This window comes from Accipiter gentilis, chromosome 20 (assembly GCF_929443795.1).
Source record: "Accipiter gentilis chromosome 20, bAccGen1.1, whole genome shotgun sequence".
Taxonomy (NCBI): Eukaryota; Metazoa; Chordata; class Aves; order Accipitriformes; family Accipitridae; genus Astur; species Astur gentilis.
Window position 1 is genome coordinate 15,202,148 of NC_064899.1, and position 22,611 is coordinate 15,224,758.

The 22,611-nt window shown below is 37.4% G+C and overlaps 1 protein-coding gene across 3 annotated transcripts in view; it reads left to right on the top strand.

Annotated features, from left to right (window-relative positions):
• CDYL (chromodomain Y like) overlaps nucleotides 1–22,611 on the top strand; it is a 479,328-nt gene that overhangs the window by 415,865 nt on the left and 40,852 nt on the right. For all 3 annotated transcript variants that reach the window (XM_049824105.1, XM_049824106.1, XM_049824104.1), the window contains one exon: nucleotides 5,612–6,278. In XM_049824105.1, the coding sequence (XP_049680062.1) occupies nucleotides 5,612–6,278 (667 nt within the window). The remainder of the gene's footprint in view (nucleotides 1–5,611; nucleotides 6,279–22,611) is intronic.

Here is a 22,611-nt window from a genome sequence, read left to right on the forward strand (position 1 = left end):
ACTCTGGGATTTAGACAGTATCCTGGTGTAATTTTTTAATGATGTTATTTGGACTTAAACCATACAATGCTATGGTTTTGGTATTCTGAATGCATGTGTGTTAAGCTGTTCTTAAAATTTACCTGCCGGTGCTAACTGCAGTGAGTAATGCTCTGAACTGGTGTTAAGTCATACTATTGGAAATGATGTATTTTCTAATAAAATGTGTACACTGAAGATTTTGGTGCACATTTTGCAGACCTTCAGGTGTATTTTGGCATCCTCGTCAAATTTGTTTTTGAATAACTGTCTTCCCAAAACTCTTCTCCTTTTACTTTAAGCAAAACTCAGCACTTTAACTGTTTTCATGTGTTGTATACTGCTATATATTGCATTTTCTAATGTCGAATGCATTTATTTTATTTACAATAAGAAGTATTTGAATACTGCTTATCATTGACTTCTGCAAGATTTTAATAAATAGAGGATATAGTCATTCATAAACATTGCTGATTGCTTATGGATAATCATTTTGGATAATCAAGTCCCATTTGTACATGGGACAGTTTCCAAGTTAACCAAGGGTGACTGTTCACATGTAGCACATACGTGTGTGCAAGCCTTGCATTTATTCTAGCTTCAGCCTCTGAATTGGTGAATGTCTATAGTAGTAATTTGGCTCAATCGGAGAAAATCAGTAGAGTGAAGCAGTTGGTGCTGTGACCCCCACCTCTACATATTCTGCTGTGCAGCACTTTTATTTTGGACTAGATTTAGTGAAGCCTCTCAGGATCAAATATCCATGCCACAATGTGTGTTTAAACTGTTCAGAGCTGTTATTTGCTTGGACCTGTGTGTCCCCTTAGGGGTTGAAGCATGACAGATAACACCATTGCATTAGTAACACCATTTCCAGTTTATATTTCTCCATAAAGAATCCACATCACGTATTCAAAAACTGGTCTGTGAACAAAACCATTGTGCAGTAAGCAGGAATAGTGTGGAGGGGAGAAGGATTTGCTTCTAAATTGCACTATTGCTCTTGAACCAAAACACTAATGTAAACATAGCCTTCAGCTAACAGAACAAGGCCGCCTCCTATGTTTTACGAACAACAGATAGAGTATGAAGTCAAGTAGATTCTATTCTGTTAACTTTAAATTAATTTAGCCTGACATGAATGTGAGGACAGAGAGGAACATCATGGGAATGGAAAATGGATTTATGATAAACAAGGCAGTACTCACTGAATATTTACATGCCTACTTACATGTTTATTTTGCTCATTCTGTTTTCTGTCGCCCCACCCCCAGCCCCCAACAGCTGTAGCTTTAGTTTAATCTCTTCAAATCTTCTGTTAAATTAAAGTATGGTCTTTTTATATATATAAAATACATATATGTATATGATATAAACATATATATAGATCTACACAGAGTATGCCTTATATAGAGTTTACAGATGTGCCCAAATTACAATGCTTTAGACTGAGAACATCCTCTTGAATTTCATCCTTACTTTGATTGACCTGAACTAAAGATCTTTCATCGTGGACTAAGACTGCGTGTCCTTTTTCTGACCGTAGCAGAACAAAGAGGTTACGGTACCTGTCCTGCCCATAGGTGTTTGTTGTCCTCTCCTGGAAATTGTAGTCTTCTTAGGTATGTCAGGAAATACCGCATATATGTGGCTGCTCTCCAAACCAGATATTTCAGGGATGCTCAGGTATTCTTAATATCTAAACCAGGTCACTTTGACAGAATTGCATTAGGGAATAATTACACAAGAACTTGTGCTGACAGATGGGGAGGAGCTGTTGTCTCTGAGCACAGGATGGGGGGGGGGCAGTTGCAGTATTACTGTTTTTACCTGGCGCAGCTGTAGCCAAACAGCACTTTGGCCTGCAACCTTACCTTGTTCTTGTCCGTTTTTTTAAAAAGTATAAATATGGTATATTTTGTTAATAAAAGCAATTACAATCTAAGCATCTGCATCTTCAGGGAGAGGAAGCAAACATGAACTGATTCTCAGCAAATTCATGGAAAGAAGGGAAATTTACTGTTTTACAGATGGGAAATCTCAGATACAATTATGATGCGTGAGATTGTAATTTGGGCACTCCACTGTTGGATTATACCTCTGAGCAGTGTGTTGTTTTTATGTTAGTTTTTCTGCAGGCTGAGTTTTTGAGTGTCATTGATCAGTACCCCATGTGGGGAAAGTGATAACTTAGAATGCTAAAATAAACTGGGAGATGTTATCTTTTGCCACCAAGATAGTTTGCCTGATAACTTTTCCTCACACCTGTTTTAGCTTTCCTTTTTATATAATTTTCCTTTTTGTTTTGATTCTTCCACAACACCTGAAAACTAACCGTTAGCAGCAAATCCTGGCAGTACAGAACCTTTTACTTACTAAAAATAAATATTACCCTGTGGCAGAAGGCATTGGACACTGTAGAAATGGTAGTTGGCATGAACTAGTTGTTGCCAGCATTTCTGGTGTGATCATGGCTAAAGATGTGGTCTAGCTCTTACCCTGGTGCTTAAGGGCACTCTCTGAACTAACTCAGCATAAGATCAGAAAAGCACCAGCTTAACTTTAAGGTAACAATAGTGGGGGGGAGAAGCAGTACTGCCCATGTGGATGTTACCTAGCTGTTCCAACAGGTTAAATGTATCATCAAACCGCACCGTAACTGATGTGTCAAGAAGTAGGAACGTAGACTTTTTTTCCCACCTAGTTGTGTTCTTTTTGCATTTTAATATTTGGATATAAGTCATTAGTATCTTCTAACATAACAAGATATCTTGCATTATATTTTGTGTCATGTCACCACTGTACATCAAAGTAGAAAAGGATGACTTGGGCAAACTTTCTTCTTCAGTAGGAAAAGAGAAGTACAAGTTTGTGGTCTCTGGTTTTGCCATGAAATTGAATTTAAATCTGCCACTAGTTCAAGATTAATATTCCTGTTCTATACCCAAGCCTTCTGTACTTTGTGGAAGCATTCCAGTTTCCTCTTCCCAAATCTGGATGAGAAACACACATGTAGCTGTTATCACCAGCAAAAGTATTGAAGCAGAATATTCCTGAGCAGTTTTTCAAGTGGTCCTAGGGGAGTTAGACTAATCAAGCTGAGGCAATCCAAAAAGTCCCTCACTAAGCTCTGAAGCCACATGATAAATTGTGTATCACAGGTTAATTGCTATAATTTTTGTGTTGTAAATAAAACAGAAATAAGATGTCTTCAAGAAGAATTAAAGGGCTAGGAAAAAAGTCTCCTTTTAATCAAAAAGAGCAATGTCAAAGTAGGCTTTGTTGCAGACTTGGACAATACAGCTAAATATAACGGTTTTCTTTATGCATTTCTGTTTGCTCTATAAATCATTGGGTTGGGAATGGATTTTTGTGTCTCCTGTTCTAGAGTTCATCTGTTATCTCTGCAAGGTGTCTGTTTTTTTGGATGAGAGGGATGGCTTCCTACTTGAAAAGGGCATGTGCTTAATGGGTGGCCTTTCAGTATTGAAAGACATTAGCGGAACTTTGTGCCCAGTAATCGATGATGTTTGTTACAAAGATTTCCTGCTAGAAAATAAAAAAAACCTTGCTAGTAGTAGAGATCTTTCTCTAAGAATCATGTTTTTAAAATCTGTTTTAGAAGGTCAAGAGAGGGAAAGAGGATAAGCAAGACTATAGCAGTAACTGCTTTTTTGACAATATATCAAGTTTGATTCATGAGTTTGTTTTTATTTTTTAATTTAACATTTCTGGCTTAATACTTGACAGTCTTTTTACTACTCTACTAAAAAAAATATGAAGGCACATTTCTCTAGAATGACCTTCTTATTTGGGGTAGCATTTTTGTTAAGATGTTCCTAAATACAGTTTCATGGAAAAACAGTAGTTTCATTTTTCTAGCTGCATGTCCAGTAACTTTACTAAAAAGTGAAATAACTAGAATAAAAATAGTTTTAATGTATTTTAACATTTACAATAATATTTGGATAACTTATACTGCATTACTCTCTAGAAACTGTGTTGCATGGTACAACTGAGTAACAAAGTAAAGGTGGAGCTAGTTTGTGTTTGGTTTTTACTTGTGTGTTGTTGTTTTGGTTTTTTTTAAGACCTATGCAAACAGAGCTGTGCAAATTCCTAGAGACAGGACAGCATAGTACAACACCTGCAGGGTATCACATGAAGTTGTAGGATGTGTAGTTACATTGCTGCTGAGATTATTATAATATAGTAATCATTTAACCTCACTGTTGAAAACCAGGCAGTACATTATGAAAACATGCCACATATAAAACTGAGTTGCACTCTTAAGGGAATCTGTTGTCAACAGTCATATGATTCAGTAATGAATCATATATCATATATGTATACCATACATACCTCTATTTTCCTTCCATTCTTCCAAACTGTTCTGTAGATGTTCCATTTGGTTAATGCTACTCCAGTAAATGTTACTGGTCTTCAGAGGTTCTCCTAGGTGCGTGCGATCTCAGCTTATATGCTTGGTCTTTGTTAATGAGGTGGCTAGGAGTTAAATTAATTAATAAGTGATAGTCCCATTCCCCACCCCTGCCTTTTTTTTTTTTTTTCTTTTTTTTTTTTAATAACCAAAAGGAAGATAGAAATGGGGAAGAAAGCTGCATTGGTCCCATAACTGAAGTGAAATGGGCTCTAGGATTTACCAGAAGGATCAGCCTGGGTAGGAAAAATTAAATAAAAAGGGGAAATCCTAAGACTAGCCTTCCACAAACATTTCTTCTTTTTCTGTAAAAGATTTCCCTTTCTGCAGGACTAGCATGACTGGCATGAGTTTTGGTACAAGGCATAAGCCTCTGTCCCTGCAGCTGCTGCTGTCTGCCCTGTCTGCTTTACCCCAGTGCCTGAATTCCTCTAGCCTGTGGGTTCTACATGCAGTTGTAGCATATGCATGCTTAATACTTGTGACATAAATATCACCTCTTTGCAGATAAGCGAGGCATGGTAATTTGTTAAAGTATGTGTATCAAAGACTGTCCAAAACAAGTACTCTGTTTTCATAAGAACAACAGCCTCTAAAAAAAAATCTTCTGTATTTGCCCCAATTTCTGAGCTGCACGATATTATCCCTGGTAGCTAAAGGATAGCTCACTGTAAGTAAGAGATTCTTTCATATGCCTTATGCTAAGCAAGCAAATTAGTCAAACAATATCAAACTGATAAGTTTTGTAAGGTAAACACACTGTGTTTATACAGCATATTTAAACATGGTCTCTATATTCAAAGAGGGAAATCCTATCCATGTTGAAGTTGGTGTCAAAACTTTGCTGGGGCCAGTGTTGATTGTCAACTGTAATGTGTCATATTCAGGTTCTTATGCATGCAAAATACTTACTGAAGAACAGTTTTGGTATTTTAGAACACCTTTTATGAGATGGAAGTAACAATCTGAAGTTTAAAGAGAAGAATTTCCAGTCAGCAGTGAAAGACTAAGCTTAAAGAGCTACAATACAGAATTATACATCTCCAAGAGTATTTTTAAATCTATCTACACTTAACAAATTTTTTGCATGCAAGTTGCTCGCATGAGTTATATATCTGCCCATGTCTAATGTTTAATTTTCCTTTTTAACAGGTAGAGAGAATTGTTGACAAGAGGAAAAACAAGAAGGGAAAAACAGAGTATTTGGTGCGATGGAAAGGATACGACAGTGAAGATGATACTTGGGAGCCAGAACAGCACCTTGTTAATTGTGAGGAATATATACATGAATTTAACAGACGCCACAATGAAAAGCAGAAAGAAAGCACATTAACCAGGACAAACAGGACCTCTCCAAATAATGCCAGAAAACAAATTTCTAGATCTACCAATAGTTCTTTTTCAAAGACATCTACTAAATCTTTAGTTATGGGTAAAGACCATGAGTCAAAAAATAATCAACTCCTTTCTGCCACCCAGAAGTTCCGGAAAAACAATTCACCATCCCTTTCTGGAAGGAAAAATATGGACCTTGCAAAATCAGGTATTAAAATCCTAGTGCCCAAAAGCCCAATTAAGAGCCGGACAACAGTTGATGGCTTCCAGAATGAAAGCCCGGATAAAATGGACCATATAGAGCAAGATCAAGAAGACTCTGTAGCACCAGAAGTAGCAGCAGAAAAACCAGTGGGAGCTTTATTAGGACCTGGTGCAGAGCGTGCTAGGATGGGGAGCCGACCAAGGATACATCCATTAGTGCCACAATTGCCAGTGCCAGTAACAGCCACAATTGCATCAGCATTAACAATAAATGGAAAAGGTATGTGTACGAGTCGGTCATTTTTTGTGTAGGTTTTTCATTTGACTGATCTTTTTTACCGTTCAGATGCAAACAAGCTATCCACTCTGTTTCAGCCATGTTAAACCAAGTCTGGAGAACTTCACGACTTTATTTTACATAACTGTATGACTACAAAGCCATTTCGAGTTTTGCCAGCTTTTGCTTTCCTCGCAGCGATTCATTGGTATTTGTGTTTTCAGAATCACCATAAGATACATCTGTGTTTGCCTTGACATTGTGTGGTACACATATTCAGTGTACCATTTCCAGAGATTACATCATTGCTTTAAGTTTATTTAAATAGGTCAAATTTGGTATGAATATTAGAAGCATAAATTATGGGAATAGATGAATGATGTGAGCAGGGATTCTTGATAACAGTTTACGTATCTATTTTGTTATAAATACTGCCTGGAAAAAAAATACGTGAGAATGACATTGCTTAAAAAAAAACAAAGTTGAAAAGTTTTGTTTCAGTGAAAATTTAAGCCAGTTGTGGAGATACATATGCCTTCTGCCTGGATTGAATTCTGTTTTCATTATATTTTATCAATATTTTGTTGTTTATACCTCATTTGATATTGGGAGCTTCTTTAGGTTTGATGCCTGGCTTGCTAACATCTCAGTAGATGACAGTTTATTCAACTTGTACTGTAAAATTTGTGATACCCAAGAAACCCAAACTGTTTTTGTGAGAGGAAGCTGTTTGTTACCCCACCCAGCTAAGACCCTTGTTTAAGACTTCCTGGTCCTCATTCTTGTGCCCCAAACCTTTGTTCTTCCCTGACAGACCCAGGCTGTTGTGTAGGCACAGGTATTCTCAGAAGCATGCTTTTGAGGCTAAATTTTCAAGTGTAATAATGCTGCATCCTCAAATAAAATGCAGTGGGTAAAATCCGCAGGTATGCTATTGATGACAGCTTGCTGGAAAAATTGCTTGAAAACCAAGGATTGGACCTGCCAAAAAACACACTTGGGGACAAACTATAGAGGCAAAAAAATGCGTTGGGAGACTTTGGGAGAGTTTGCGTTGGGTGCCCCACTGTTGCTTGCATTCAGATTTTCTGAAAAAACAGCTGCAGTGGGAGAGGTTGAAAAGCAGTGGACAAGGGAGGAGGATGCTCCTGGAGCTGTGGTGTCAGGTCATGGACCAACCCATTTTGCTGCAGATGAACTAGGTAACCATGGTAATGCACACACAGATGCCAGGAATATCTCTTCCTTTGCATGGGCTAAAGAAGGAATGTAAATCTCAGAGGATGTAAACAAAGCTGGAGGGGAAAATGCAAGAGATGCCAGTACGTGAGTTTTCTGAGTACATGAGGTAGAGGAGTGTGTTTGCGAGGTAGAGGAGTGTGTTTGCGCGTGTGATGGTTTTGTGATAATTAATATGTGTTTTGGAGTATGGTGTTGTTCCTAGTGAAGTGATTGATAAGTGCTGCCTTCAACGTCATGTTTTTTTGCCTCATGGCATTCAGAAAAAAAAACTTGGACACAAAGGACCTTCTTGGATCTATCAGTAACTACAAATGATTAAATCATTCCCACCAACATTTCACTCTAGTATTAGTGGTACAGCAAGGGCCTAGTTACAGGGCATCAAGTGGAAGTAGAAAGACCTGTGCAGGAATGGTAGTGACGCATAAAACATTAGCTGAGGTGCATTTATCTATTTCACTGAGATGTTACAATTTCCTCAGCTGCCACCACCTCCTTCAGCTGCTCTTAGGCATTTGTCTGGGCAACTAACACTGAAAGCTATCAACTGACCCTAGGGATGATGGGCATACGAGATTTTTCTCACACTTATGTTTTCATGAGATCTTAAGGTGTAGATCAAAAAAAGGAGAGCCAAGGAGATAGTTACAATACGCAGTTGCCCAAAAATACACAGTATGTTTCCACCTTCTGTCTGCTGCTGGAGGGATATTAGTACACGTACGTTAACTGAGGATTTCCCTCTCTGTCCTGATACACCTCTGCCAATCCTCAAGCTGAGCTGTGCAGTCTGCTGGGAAATGCATGCTAAATATCCAAATTTATTATCGCTTTGCAGGCAGTTATGCTCAGCTGCAACACTTTTGGGGGTAACATCCCAATCATGCAGTAATTCTCTGATTATAAAACATGGAAACAAAGTTGCAAAAGAAAAACACTTTGCATTTATATCTGACATCAGTCTCTTTTCCTAGCTTTTTAGGATTTCTTGGACAGGTATCTTTCTCACGGAAGCCCAGGCTCCAACTCGGCCATTCTGCATGCCCAGAGTGGACCTTTATTTAGAGAGAAGCCAAGAGAGGCAGCCCTGTTTCCTAGAGCTAGCCTGGCCTTCGAGATTCCTGAGCTGACATACTCTGTCTCTTCATTAAAGCTGTGCTCTTCTCCTTGCTGTTTTTTATTTTTAACTTCACAGTGCTATTCTTTAAAAATGTGGTGAATTGATGCTTCTCTCCCTCCCCTGCATGGGGCTGTTGTGGTTCAGGATCCCGTTTCACTCCTTACTCAGGACATTCCTTCTGTCTTAAATGGACACCTCATCACATTTTCAACACCACCTTGGGAACCGTACATCATGGGAGGTATTCATTGCACAGAAACACCACCAAATTCGTAACCTCATCTTCATATGCACCAGATCTGACATAATAATAATACAAATGATAGATCCGGCATTTGGAGCACTCTTTCCAAACTTCCCACCTCCTCCACATGCACCTTCTGTTAATTTTAAGAGTTCCTACTTCCACATGGAGGGTGCTGTCAGGAAGACAAAAGCATGTTTTGAAAAATAACTTTTTACTTAAGATGGTTTAGGATTTTTTAATCAAAACATTTTTGTTGGAAAACCCAGTTAGTCAAAACAGAAATCACTAATTGGAAAGCATAATTTTGAAAGGTTCTAGAAAAATACATATTACACTTTAAAAAATTTTAGACAACTTTTTTTAATAAAAGCTGGTTTTGATTTTTTAAGTAATATTGGAAAAATAATTTAAAATTTTAATATGAAAACAGACTTCCTAGTTTTGAGATTATTGCTATGACTGCTTTTGAATTGTGTGACCTGTGTTGGTTTTTAGTCCTAGTTCAGGATGGTGAAACTCTTCAGCATTTACTCTGTTCTTTGTTTTCCCCAGCCTTTATATTATTTTTTTTTAATTTCATTTATAATAAAAGTACACGCCAGGAAAAAAACCCACTTGTACACATAGGAAAATTCCATGACTGCAATTACTAGGAAATATTAGTATTATTGTAGCACCTAGTCCTGCTTTTGATGAGACAAACTGCCGTGATACAGTTCTTGTTCCAGAGTTCCTACAGTCTCAGAAAAGGCAACCAGCAAATATTTATACAAATATGCAGGGGTACCAGGGGTATAAAATAACAGTAATGTTTGCTTTGGGATTTGGTGCTTTCAGCATACTAAAATCTAGCTGCTATCCAAAGTATATCTTTTAATATAGAAAACCATTTTATTGAATGTTCATATTTTAAAGTCTTGGCCTTGAAAATGGAGTCGATGGAGTAATATACTACATACAAGTCTAAGAAGCGTGACATATGGAAGAAGTGGGAATGGGTCACTGAATGAACGTTGCTGTGGTTCTGGTTTTTTTAAATATGTGGTGATCATCAGCTGTTACTAAAAGTTAATAGAAGCAATCCTGAAATGGATGAATGAAACAGAGAAACACCACCAAATAACTGAAATGTTGTGGAAAAGATGTTAAGCCCCTACAAGCAACGCATATTACTCAAAACTAGGCAAGACAAGAAGTGGCCTCATGTCTAATAATAGGTTCTGACGCCTTTAAAGTTTTTGAAATTTTCCTTCATCGAAATTGAATAAAAAAAAAAGCTTTGAAATTGTATTGCAAATGTTTTAGGCATAGTACACATAATATCCAGAGAAGTTCTAACAGAGTACACAACAAGTGAAACTGTAACGGGAATCTAATCTGTTGGTCACACAAGGCTAGAGAGTTTTCTTGCAATTTTAGAAAGGACTAAAACACTGAATTGATATTCACCTTCTGTAAAACTTGACCATAAACCAGGTGAATACCACTGCTTGACAAATTCTAGTTGGGTTTTATTTCCTGGGTCACCATATAGTTGCTACAGTTTTTAGTCAGCTACAGTGTCCAACATGTGGATGTAATAGAGAATAAATACCACAAGAAGGGAGATTTGGGGCAGAAAGGCATGCAAAGCTCCAAGTATAAAATGAGCAAGAAAAGAACATCTAGCTGCATACGTTGCTATAATTAGCATAAGGCAGGCTGGTGGCTGGCATACGGGAGGAGAAGAAATACAAGAAATGCAGTGAATTACATCACTTGTTAGAAGACAAGCATCACCAGTGTGCACAGTGGCATTAGCATCTCCCTCCTTGCACATGTTAGTTCAGATTAATAACTTCCAGGAGCAGCAGGCTGTCTGACAACGCAAAGACGATTGCAGTATATCACCCTACAAGGAACAAGGGTGTCTGATTTTTTCAGCTGGATAATGGTGCTCTTTTTATCTCAGAACAATGGTATTAGCACCAAAGGAAAAGCCAGGCATCAGGAAAAAAATGTCTGAATTTAAGTTCTCTTTGTTACCTTACTCAAAGCAGCTTATGGGATTAAAAACCACAGATTTGGAAAACCAAAAATCCACTCTAACACCCCAGGAAAATAGTGTCTGTTGTTTGGTTAAGTGTCTGATAGCTCTAGTCTCAATAGGAACCAAGCAAGCGTAGAAGTGCTCATGGAGGCAACTGGAACCAGGGAGAAATGTACATTCTCAATACAATACCAAGCCGAACTGAAAGGATTTTAGCTGCTCCGTGTTCCTTAAGGTGAAGGGAGCCCACCCAGTTCCCTCCCAAATTCTCCCAGTTACTTTCTTCCTTCTCCTTGTATGTGCCTGGGTGTTGGTCTTTACATGAGGAACAGTTCACTGTCACCAGCACACCCTCAAGAGTCCCATGGGAAGCATAGCAGTTGACAAAGGTATGTTGGGTGTGAACCACATTAATTGTCCAGGTGGACCACCAGCTATGCATGTAACCCTCAAAAAGCAAAATTAAGAGTTGCAGAAGTTCATTGCTGTGAGAATTAGAGTGGACAGTACAAGGAAAGGAAAGTTGGGGTGATGTGTTACAGTTTTTCAGATTTCTTTTTAGCATCCTGGAAGGACAGAAGCAGCTTTGAAGCCCTCCTTTTGTTTGTTTTTGCTTTGGTTAAGTAGTAAGATGTGATTCCAAAAAAAGCCCTAAGACAGGAACTTCCTTTTTCAGTGTGTTTGTACATAGCATTTGGATGGTGGCTTGATCTCTGCTGAGTGATCTGGAAAGCAACCAAGTATTTTATTAGTGCAAACAAAAGCCTATGAAATGGGTTGAAGTGCTTTGTAAAGCCTGCCTAACTTCTGAAATTACTGGTTAAACTTCTTTGTCAAATGCAGCAGCGTGTAATTTTGTATCTTCTATTGTGTATGCATTTAGCAAATCACTAAGAGTAAAGAGTAAACCAGTTTTCATTTAATCAACCTTAAAGACACCTTTGGTTTGTTTTTTTTTTCTTCAGAAGTTGCATTTCATTTAGATCTTATTCCTTAAGAGTTCACATTATTACTTCCTTATGCACGGTATTGCAACATTTTAACCTATCATTAAATTTTCCATCTGTATTACTAAGGCATTTTCAAGTTCTTCAACTACTTTACCCTTAACTAAAATAATATTCTGAATTGTTGCCAATTTCTTGTTTATCTGTATTTTCTGGTGTAATATAAATGCAAAAGTGTTAGGTAATATGGGAGACTGGATGGTCTATATTATGTGGAAAGTTGATCTGTTATCCCATACTGTTCTGTTTTTTTGTCTCCTCTCTGCCCCATTGCTTGTGCTGTTTCTGGTACAGATAATTGTTACTTTATGTGGTGCTCCAGGATTGAGAACTGCTTGTGAAAATCTCTCATCTTCAGGGCCATATTGCTTTATGTCAATAGATTACCATAATAATAAATCAGGATTTAAGTGCAGGGTTTGCTTGAGTTTTAAGGTGGTTTTCCTGAAAACATAAGGCATAAGTGACTGGTTTCTTCCTTTTTCTGCCTTCTGCCATCCTCCACTACTTAGAATGGAGACGCCTCAGTTGGATGCTATGTTGGTGTGGACTTTTGATACAGCTAAGCTGGTGTAAAAGGTAGCTACTTTGAAAAGAGTGGTCCCATTCCTTCTCCCCACTTTGCAACCCCAGGTTATAATATGGACTAACTGACTGCTCCTTTAAGGACAGACTTATTTTTATCAGCCTTCTGGAAGTGACAGTGAGGGAGAGGATGTGTCCCTGGGGAGGGAGACAGAGACATGCTTTTTCCTTGTTTTAATTCTGTCCCTGAAAAAGCTTTAATGGAAATGGTGGATAAAATGTATTTAAAAAAAAAAAAAAAAAGAAAAAGTGTGTGTGTGTGGGGGGTAAGTTCTCAAGAAATACTCAGTTTGGACACAAAATCCTCAACCTAAGTTGATAGAAAAACTCCTGTTATTTTCACTGAAATTGGTATTACACCTGCAGGCCCACTGGTAAACACAAAGCTCTTAGGTGTGCAGTTCTTCTGATGTTGCATCAGTTTACAGGGACTGAGAATCTGGAGTGTAAATCTCTCTTGACTACTCAGATGGGGTCAATAATGATCAGCCATTATGTTGCCCTACAGTACTTGTACCAACATGAGACAGAAGTAATTTCTGATGACAAGTTTGTCATACCTGCTGTGTCAAAACTCGGGAAAGATGAAGCACAATGAAGCAAAGGCTCTGTTTACAAGGCTCACTTTCAACCTACTTTGCTTACATCTACACAGAGAAAATGTAGGGAAGATCAGACTGAATGGTAGAACAAAAGTGTTGAGATAGACTTTTTTTTTTTTTTTTCCCTTCCACTATTGTCAAAATTGTAGAACTTTAGAACAGCTTTTGATAATACCGCAGAAATGTGAAGCGCAATCAGAAATACTCATGTGATGCCTTTTGCAGTTGTGCCTGGCAGAGTAACCAGCAACTTTTTTTGTCTCTTGCTGTTTCAATTTTCAAAAAAGTTACATCTCCCATCTCTGTTAAGGCTGTGAAGTGGATGGAATGCATGTTTGCTAAGGTAACTGTCATTATGAATCCGTGTTCTCTTGAAAAGAAGATTCATCTTAATAGGTTGATACAAAAACCTGTAAAAAACACACCAAAACTATCTTAACACAGTTCAGGGAAGAGCTGCTTAGATCACATTATCTACTTAAAATAAAAAGTCAACAAAACATCCTCACAGGGAGACTGTTACAAGTGGGATAAAATATCACAGAATTAGTAAACAAACAATTTCAGTTTTTCCATCAATGTTTGTGAAAGAGAGAAAATCGTTAGATTCAAGGAGATGCAAGACTGAGGGGGGAGGTTGTTGTGGTTTTTTTTTTTAAAGCTAACTGCTTGGATAACAGCTGGAAACAGCTTTGCATTTTACAGGTGATTGCAAAAATATCTTTTTTTATAATGAGAACTAATGAAATAGCCAGATCCTATACTGCCCTGGGATAGACGTACTTCCTATCCAGCCAGAGAAATTGCAGTACTCAAACTGGCATACTCGTGATCCAAAACTGCTGCTGTGAGTTATTGATAATAATACAGCAAAGTATTATTCTTTTATTTAAAAGAAAATAAATACAGAAGCCATACGTTTGTGATACTGTATGAATTTTTTCAAATCAAACAAATATCTAAATTATCTGCTGTACATACCATTTATATTGTAAACATATTTAAGAACACACACTAAAATGCATTAGGCCACAAATTATCAGTTAATTCTGCTCTAGTAACTGTTTTCTTAATTTTGCAATCTTAGAATGTGTAAAAAAGCTTTGGGTTTTTATTTAGTAAGTATTTTTAATTTAAAATGCTTTAAAGTTTATTATATTTTAGATGTCTTTAAGAAACAAAGGCAAATCATAAACACTAGTGCTTTGAACTAGAATATTCTCTATTTGAATGCATCTGAAAACTGGGAAGTTCTAAGATTTAATCATAGAATCATAGAATAGTTCGGGATGGCAGGGACCTTAAACATCATGTAGTCCCACCCCCCCCGCCATGGGCAGGGACACCTTCCACTAGACCAGGTTGCTCAAAGCCCCCTCCAACCTGGCCTTGAACAATTCCAGGGATGGGGCATCCACAGCCTCTCTGGGCAACCTGTGCCAGTGTCTCACCACCCTCACAGTAAAGAATTTCTTCCTACATCTAATCTAAATCTACTCTCTTTCAGTTTAAAACCATTACCCCTTGTCGTGTCACTATATGCCCTTGTAAAAAGTCTCCCTCCAGCTTTCCTGTAGGCCCCCTTTAGGTACTGGAAGGCTGCCATAAGGTCTCCCTGGAGCCTTCTCTTCTCCAGATGAACAACCCCAACTCTTTCAGCCTGTCTTCATAGGAGAGGTGGAAGAAGAGGTGGAAAGAGAACATCTTACTATTGTATTACGAGCTCTTTGAACATCTCAGTGAAACATGGATAAAGAAGTACAGATTGTCATTTATTTTCTTTGAAAATATTCCTTGAAAGAGGCAACAAAAGAAAGTAAGTAGTTGTGCTTCAAAAGGCTGCTAAGAAACTGGCTGGGAAGATGGAAAACAGAGTAGGCTTAATGGTTCATTGTAGTTGTGTCAGAAGGTTAACAGGGGCATGCTGTAAGATTCTGTAACAAGATCTGTGCTTATTTATATTTATTAGTAATCTTTTTAAAAAAATTGCAGCAAGCAGCAAAGGTACAAAACTTAGAAAAACACTTAGTTATTTATTCCTTAAGATATAAAAAAAATAGAAACTTCAGAGGGACATGTCTAAAGTGGGAGACTAAGTGAAGTGAAGAACAGCAGGAAGATAACTTGAACTGACCATTTTCCTTGCTGGCTCCTAAACAGTTTTTAACCTGGGATGCAGATAGGAATATGTAAACACTGTTAAGAGCAACTCCAAGAAGACTTGGCCTAATATCAGAGTGCTCTTCAATCAAGCTTGGCGTATAATGAATCTGTAGATAATATGTGTTGGCTGGCATAGTGTCTTCCATGCAATAGCACTGCTGTCCCTCAGATTTCAACTTGGATTGCTATATTGTTTTTAAGATTGGCTAGAATGAGAGGGAGTGGAGAAACTGGCTGACTGCATTCTCAGAGTAGTTCCATATGAGAGGTGTCCAAGTGGACTTCCAATGTATACACAGTTGGAGAACCTAGGCCAAGCCATTGATGAAAGCTGCTACAACAGGAACAAAGAGTTTATAAAATAATAATAATTTAAAAAATCATGTATCTGAAGGGAATACTGAAAAGATTTTAGAGACGAAACAAAGTATAGACACAATGAAATAATTACTGATGTAGTTGGAAATTTCTATTCTGGAATTGCATGAGTAAGACAAGGGGACATCTAAAGAAACCTTTCTTTAGATCCATATATGACACCCTTTAAAAAAATGCTTAGAGATATATATAAGACATTTGGGGGGGGAAAAAACCCCAAACCCCACAACATTTAGATGCTTTATATAAAGAATACTGATTTTCATTCATCCTTTTTTGTTTTGGGTTAGTCAGTTCAAAAACCCCTCCAGTGTAAACAGATTTGTTATGTTGTATTCTCCTCTCATCCCTTGGTTTTCTGGACAGATTTCAAATTCACTGGGCGCTTTTTGAGAAATACAGGAATGAGTTGAAACCAACTGCAAATGCAAAGCTAATTCTTATTTTACCAGGTATAACATTTTATTGATTTCAAAATTTCAAATTTCAAAATCATTTTTGGCATACGGAAAGAATATCCTGCTAGGGCTTCTCTTAAAGTTGATGATTGTGTGAAGATATATTTATGGCAGTGCAGGGCAACACCCTTTCACCGAGGAATTCAAAGAGGGTTTTTTCTTATATTAGCACAAGCAGGAAAACGTAATATGGTAATAATGGGTATTTCAAACAATTTACTCTGTGTTTTGTGATTTTCTGTTTTAATTTCTGAATACAAAGGATGACAGATTATTCTGCATTCTTTAGTTTAGAGAATCATCTATTTTTACTTTCTGTGCATGTGCAGGCAATTAGCTTGAAAACCTGTTTTAAATATTTAAAAGTTTATAGAAACCGCAAGTTACATCTTTGATTACTATTATTGAAAGCTAGTGAGACATTTTGTTTTCTTGTTTCTTTGCTTTGCACATTGACAGTGCTTTTTGTTCTATTAGCTTTATTGGGTCCTGTATAGTCAGTTAGGTTGGGGGGTGTTTTTAGAAATTACCTTTCTGAGCACAAACAATGGAGTAGCAAAAAATCCTTTTTAAATATGTGAGAAGGAGAAAGAAGAAATTTAGACCTATTGCTTATCTCATGTCCTTGTAGGAAGTGGAAAGTTTTCCATTAAAAAAAGGTAAAAATAAATAAAAAATCCTACCATTAATTAAAAAAAATGTGTATTTTGTAATAACTATACAGTGAGAGAATGAGTTTTCTCAAATGATCATGTAGTATAATAGTGATGATAGTAAATGGAGTAGCTGCCCAAACTATGGGTCAGGATCCAGGACCTATTCTTGAAGAAATACTCTGAAATGAGGGTTTTCTGAACTTGATTTAGTTCTGCTTGACGTTTCTGCTCTTAAGAATCAGAAGCAATGTTTATTTCAAAGGTTTTCTTTCTCTTTCTGGTGCTGTAAATTGAAAGGAAACAATAACAAGCATATTATGTTTAATCAGCTTTGAAAGCAATGGGTAAAATTATTCAAGCATGAGTGCCTTTAACACATATGACAAATCAATGGTATGCTTTTTATTTTTTTATTTTTTTTTTTTTTCATTCAATTGACAGTTTAGATACCTATTGTGTTTATTGACCTCATGGGGAAGTGCTGATGCTCTGCATTTTTGGAAATCAGATTTCTTTTGATTTGCATTTCCAAATACAGATGTAGCTTGCTAACATTTAAAGCTTGAGCTCTAAGTCTTCTGGTAAAGTAATACAAGCCAAAACAATCAGTATCCCTCACTGATCTTTATTCTTTGGCTTGCTGTGAAATTTTGTGGAAGAAAATGGACTTGTTACAATGGTATGTTAAGATATTTTGCTCTTAAGACCTTTTTATTATTAAGTTTTACTCCATGCTCTATTAGACTTTTTATGCATGTCAATAATACACATTTTTTTAACAAAATAATAAAAGACAGAATTGCAATTGTGTGAGCTTTCTTTTTGAAAGGACAGAGAATTCTTATAATAGTGTTGCATTTATTCCCAGCTTTTTAAAAATTATTTTGTTTTCTATTTTCAAATTCCTGGTATGAAGTCTGATACCAAATTAATTTATATCATGTTTGTTTTAGATTGTGGCAGGTGTTATAGATGTTCGTGACAAATTGGAGGAACCAATTTGTAGTGAAAAAAAAGTTGAATTTATTAGTAAGCGATAAAAGAGTAAAACAGTGCTGGGCGGCCGGGGAGATAGTGCTCCGCCACAAGCTCGTAACTTTAGGTTATAGTTACATTCTTTATATACATTCTATGTATCTCTTTCTTGCAAGTCTCTGCCTTGTCCTGCTTCTTCTTTCTTCATTCGTGCAGGTCTGTCATTAGGCAGATTCGGTCTATCTTTTCAAGGACGAGTATCTTTTTGATATAGAATGTCTTTTGATATAGAAAAATGTAGTCTTGGTGGAGCCCATCCTGTTATCTGGTAAATTATAGTTGTTGGTTTTTTTCCTCCTTAGTTAGTAAGTTATAGCCGTTGTTCTCTTCCTGTGACTTTTACGTACCAATTAAGAAAGTTTTGTTATTTACACAAGGCATCTGCTAACTCTTAATATGTCTCTTTTTTCTTACCGATTTCATGAACAAAGTTAACTTGTTCATTACAGCAGGTGAAATTTAGGCCCCAGTGAAAGTAATACATCTCTCTAGATTATTTTCAGTTAAAGTGTAATATGAAGAAATTACTACTGCAGTATTGTGTATTATAAATTACAAACCTAGTAGGATAATTTAATACAAATAGGCCATATACTTACATATGTTCAGGTTAAAAATGGTGGGTGTAATACTAAATAAAATTTATTTCAGGATAAAGCTGTATAAAAGTCACTTACTGGGTCTGTAGTTGACCTGGCATTAACATCTCTATACTTTTGCTGTAATTTTGTCTAATATTCTAATATTTACCCAGCGTAAGAATTAGCTATGCTATGATCTTTGAACAACTCAGTTAAACTCAATGATCACATTTTCAAATGTTTCAGTCTTTTATGTGTTGATTTTTAAAATATTTTTAAATATACTTAAATATTAGCCTATCTTCCTACTGTAAGTACTTCAGATATATTCTTTGGATAGGCCTCATACCCTCTGAAAACTCCAAAAAGAGAAATCCATTACACAGAGGCAATTTTTGATGGGCTTTACTTACAATTTGACTATGTATTTCTATCTCTTAAGCACTCGCCCCCTCCCCAAGTTGTACGTGCTCATTGGTTTCTCTGTCCCCTGGCTGAGCCCTGCTATGATGCCAGCACCCTCACCTAAGGTGCTGTACCTGCTCTCCCCCTGCCCAGGGAGGAGGGATCTGCACAGGAACGAGTTTGGCAGCACCGCGTCAGGGTTAGGGAAGGCCTTTGGGGAGGCTGTTGGAGCCTTTGGGTGAAAACTTCAGATACTCCAGCGTCCCTGGCAATCCTCAGCAGTTAAGGAGGTTTTCTGCTGGTTGCAGAGTGGTATTTGTGTGATTGTTGTGTGTTTTTACAGACCTTGTTTATAGGTCAGTAAGTTCCTTGGTACGTGTCGAGTTTTCACAGATACTCTTGTAATTCTGCACTAATTGTACTTTGGCTTCACTTAGACGAGTAAAAGCTTTTTGTAGGGAGTGAGGTTACGTAGGTAAATTGGTTTGGTGTTCAGTATTTTTACGTACAGATTTTGCAGAAATTTCTATGAGATCCTAGAACTGCTCTGCCCAATGTTTGATTTACCACGAATCAGTCTCGTTTACATCAGTTAGACGTTGTGGAATTGTTGCCGAAAAACTCGGAATAAAGAACTTATCAACACCAATTTAGTGTAGATAAGCAGACACTTCTTTATTGACAGCCGGGTGCGCGGGTGAGTCCTCTCACCAACCACACGCACCTGAACACCAAAATCATACACCTTATATTGAACTTACTCATACATATTCATTAGATTTCTGAGAAATATTATGCATATTTATTAGATTTCTGGGAAGTTATTAGCATATGTAAATGTCCTTTACGCAAGCGCATTGAAGGTCTGGTGGTCTTCTAGAGTCCTCTGGTGGTCTTTCATAGTCTTCCTCACTTGTCTGCTTCTTGACCTTCTTTAGGTGATTCTGCGCAGTTTGGCCCTTGGCAGGTAGCTAACTGTTTCTTGGCAGATAACTACAAGTTGCTTCATTCGACTCTTCTCAGTTCCCATTAATTTGAAATTCTGACATCTTATACATTCTTCTGGGTTATAATATACTCCTACAAATAAACACTATATTCAAATTATCTTAAATCTTAAGCTTGTTATCTAAGTTCTAAATGTTCCTACTAGATGATTTTAACCAATTCCTCCAGCCTTGGTACAGGGTTATACAGAGGATTTCACAGCAGCTGTTGGTTGTTGGTTAAATGTGTAAAATGCAATAGATATATATAGGTTTTGCTAAAATATTTCTTATAATTCTAAATTCCTATTAAAATTGAATATGATTAATTCTAACTAATAACAAATCAATAACAAATCAGTAACAGAATGATTGTTTTGATCAAATCGACAAATTAAGTACAGTACCATTACAGTGATAAAGTTTCTAATGCTTAGGCATTTAGTTGATTGGTTTAAAATGAATTCATATATTTCAAAAATGTGGTGTAACAAGATGAAGAATTATGAAGAAAAATATACAATTGAAATTTTGTTCACAGTGTGTCTACATTCATGGAAAGAAACTTTTATCTAGAGTTAGTTAGGGTAAAGCCCATCAGAGGAAGGGAAGAGAATGGTCGTGTACTCTGTTCTTCTCTTAACGGGGGAGGTAAAGCCTTCTTCCACTTCTGAATTTTCATAACCATGGTGAATTGTAAGCTCCCTAGTTTGCACGGGGATCCCAACTAGCTTTTATTCTCATCAGGGAGCAACTAAAAGGCTAAAGCCAAAAAGTGACTGCCTTCATTTCAGTATTTCTCAGATATAGTAGGTAAGGGGGTGAGAGGGTAAATGATATTTTAAAATCTTAGTATCTTGTGAGAGGCACATTCAGAGTTTGGGGTGTTATAGAAAAAAGGTAGTAGAGGTGCAGACAGGTCTGAATAGGTCTTTCTTAGTAGCTAGTTTGCTGGGTTTTCACCTAGTGTTCAGCTGCTGGTTGGCTGGATTTCCATAGGGTTAGTTGTGGAAGAGCCAGATGAAGAGGAAGATTGAAGCTTGGCAGGTCCTTCACATGGAGCTATTAGAGCTTAGGTTTCTCAGTCATTGTCTCAGCTATACATTCCCAAAAGGGGAGAGAGAAGACAAAATCAGACTGGCTGGCAATGTTTGGAAATTATCTGGGCATCCACTTCAATATGAAAAACAAAACAAACATGAAAAATTGAAGTTTCAACTTTGCTCGGCAACCTCCAATGATATTTGCGTACCTGTTAAGTCTCTTCAACGTTCTGGATATAGCAGAGAGGAGAAAAGTAGTGATGCAGGCTAATCTTCTCAAGGGCACTCAAGTTAGGCAAAGTCATCCAAATAATAATGGTCCAGACTCTTCTAAAAATAAGAATTACACATTTAAACAAAACCTTAGTTTTTCTTTTTTTCTTCTTTTTTTTTTTTTACTCTTAGCCATATTCAGGCACAACACAGTAAAGTGAGAGTAAGTCATTGATGAGAAATAATATGTCATAATATAAGAAATAATAAGTCATTGGTAGAAACACTTAAGATTGTTTTATATTTACCTATGTAATTTACCTTCATAAATGTAAGAAGAGAAAGAGGATATCAAAATTTCTTTACTAATACAACTATGATTTCGTATACTCTTATCATTCTTGATCATGAGAACTTTGGGTACAAGTGTCCTTGAGATGCAGTTAATTTGGCAAAAGATACAATTTCTTTTTTCTTCCAACATCTTTAACTGCACATAGTAGTTGATTCCAATAGGCAGGTCCTGGGGTGGAGTTGGGCCCAGAAGATCCATGCTTGGAGCCTGCTGCCCTTTCCCAAAGGAGATGGAGAACCATTTGAGCAGGAAGTGTGGTCCAAGTCCTGAAGTCCTTCCCTTCCCCTGCCTCCCAGGGATCCAGGCTTGGAGCTCCTGCTTGTGGGAGGGAAGCCGCTAGCAGCAGCAACTGCCCCATGCTTCCCGCAGCAGCCGTGTGCCCTGCCTGGCAGCAGCAGCAGCTCTCCCAGGGCCATTCCCTCTGGAGCAATGGTTTAGCAGTGTCCGGACGGTGTGTGCAGGAGCAGCTGTTGTCCATGGAAGAAGTGGAAGGCAGGGCTATTTGTAAGGGAGAGGGAGAGGAGGGGGAAGAGACTTCCTTACACAGAGTGTGGAAGGTGATGATCTTGGATGGGGGTACCAGGGAGGTATTGAAAAGAAGCTGGAAACACTGGCAGGAGGGAAAAGGACCTTAACTTGTTAAATCGTTGGAAAATATTAGGGCCATCCACGTTCTTCATGCAGAAAATTCTAAAATCACTTTAGTTTGTTGGAGTTCTTTAAATTTTAATTATGTGTTGTATGAGGCTGTAATGAGAGGATGACTCAGTTTTGGTGTACTGCATTGCACTGTTGTTCGGTAAATGAACCTCTGTACATCAACACACTTGGATATATATGACTTCCCTATTAGAAGGACACCATGTAGCATCTGTTAAAGGTAGCACACAGTGGTCTCAGAGTTGAGGTGTCGAGTAGGGAGGGTCAGCAGAGGGGAATATTTGGTAGTATTTGGCTTCCTTCTAAATTATGTTTTGTCTGTATGTAGTGATAATGTTTTCTTTAACATGATGTCATTCCACAAGTCTTTGTAGTGGTTGCTTAGGCTTTGCAGTGAATGGAGATTCAGGAAGAATTGCATAAAAACATAACATGAAAGCTATCAGCAATGTCATACAGAAACCTACAATACAGTAATTGCATGGCAGTATTACTAACATATTTTATGACAGGGCTTCTTTCCTCTTGTTTTTGTTTGTATAAATACAAAAAGATGCATTAGGCTTTTCTG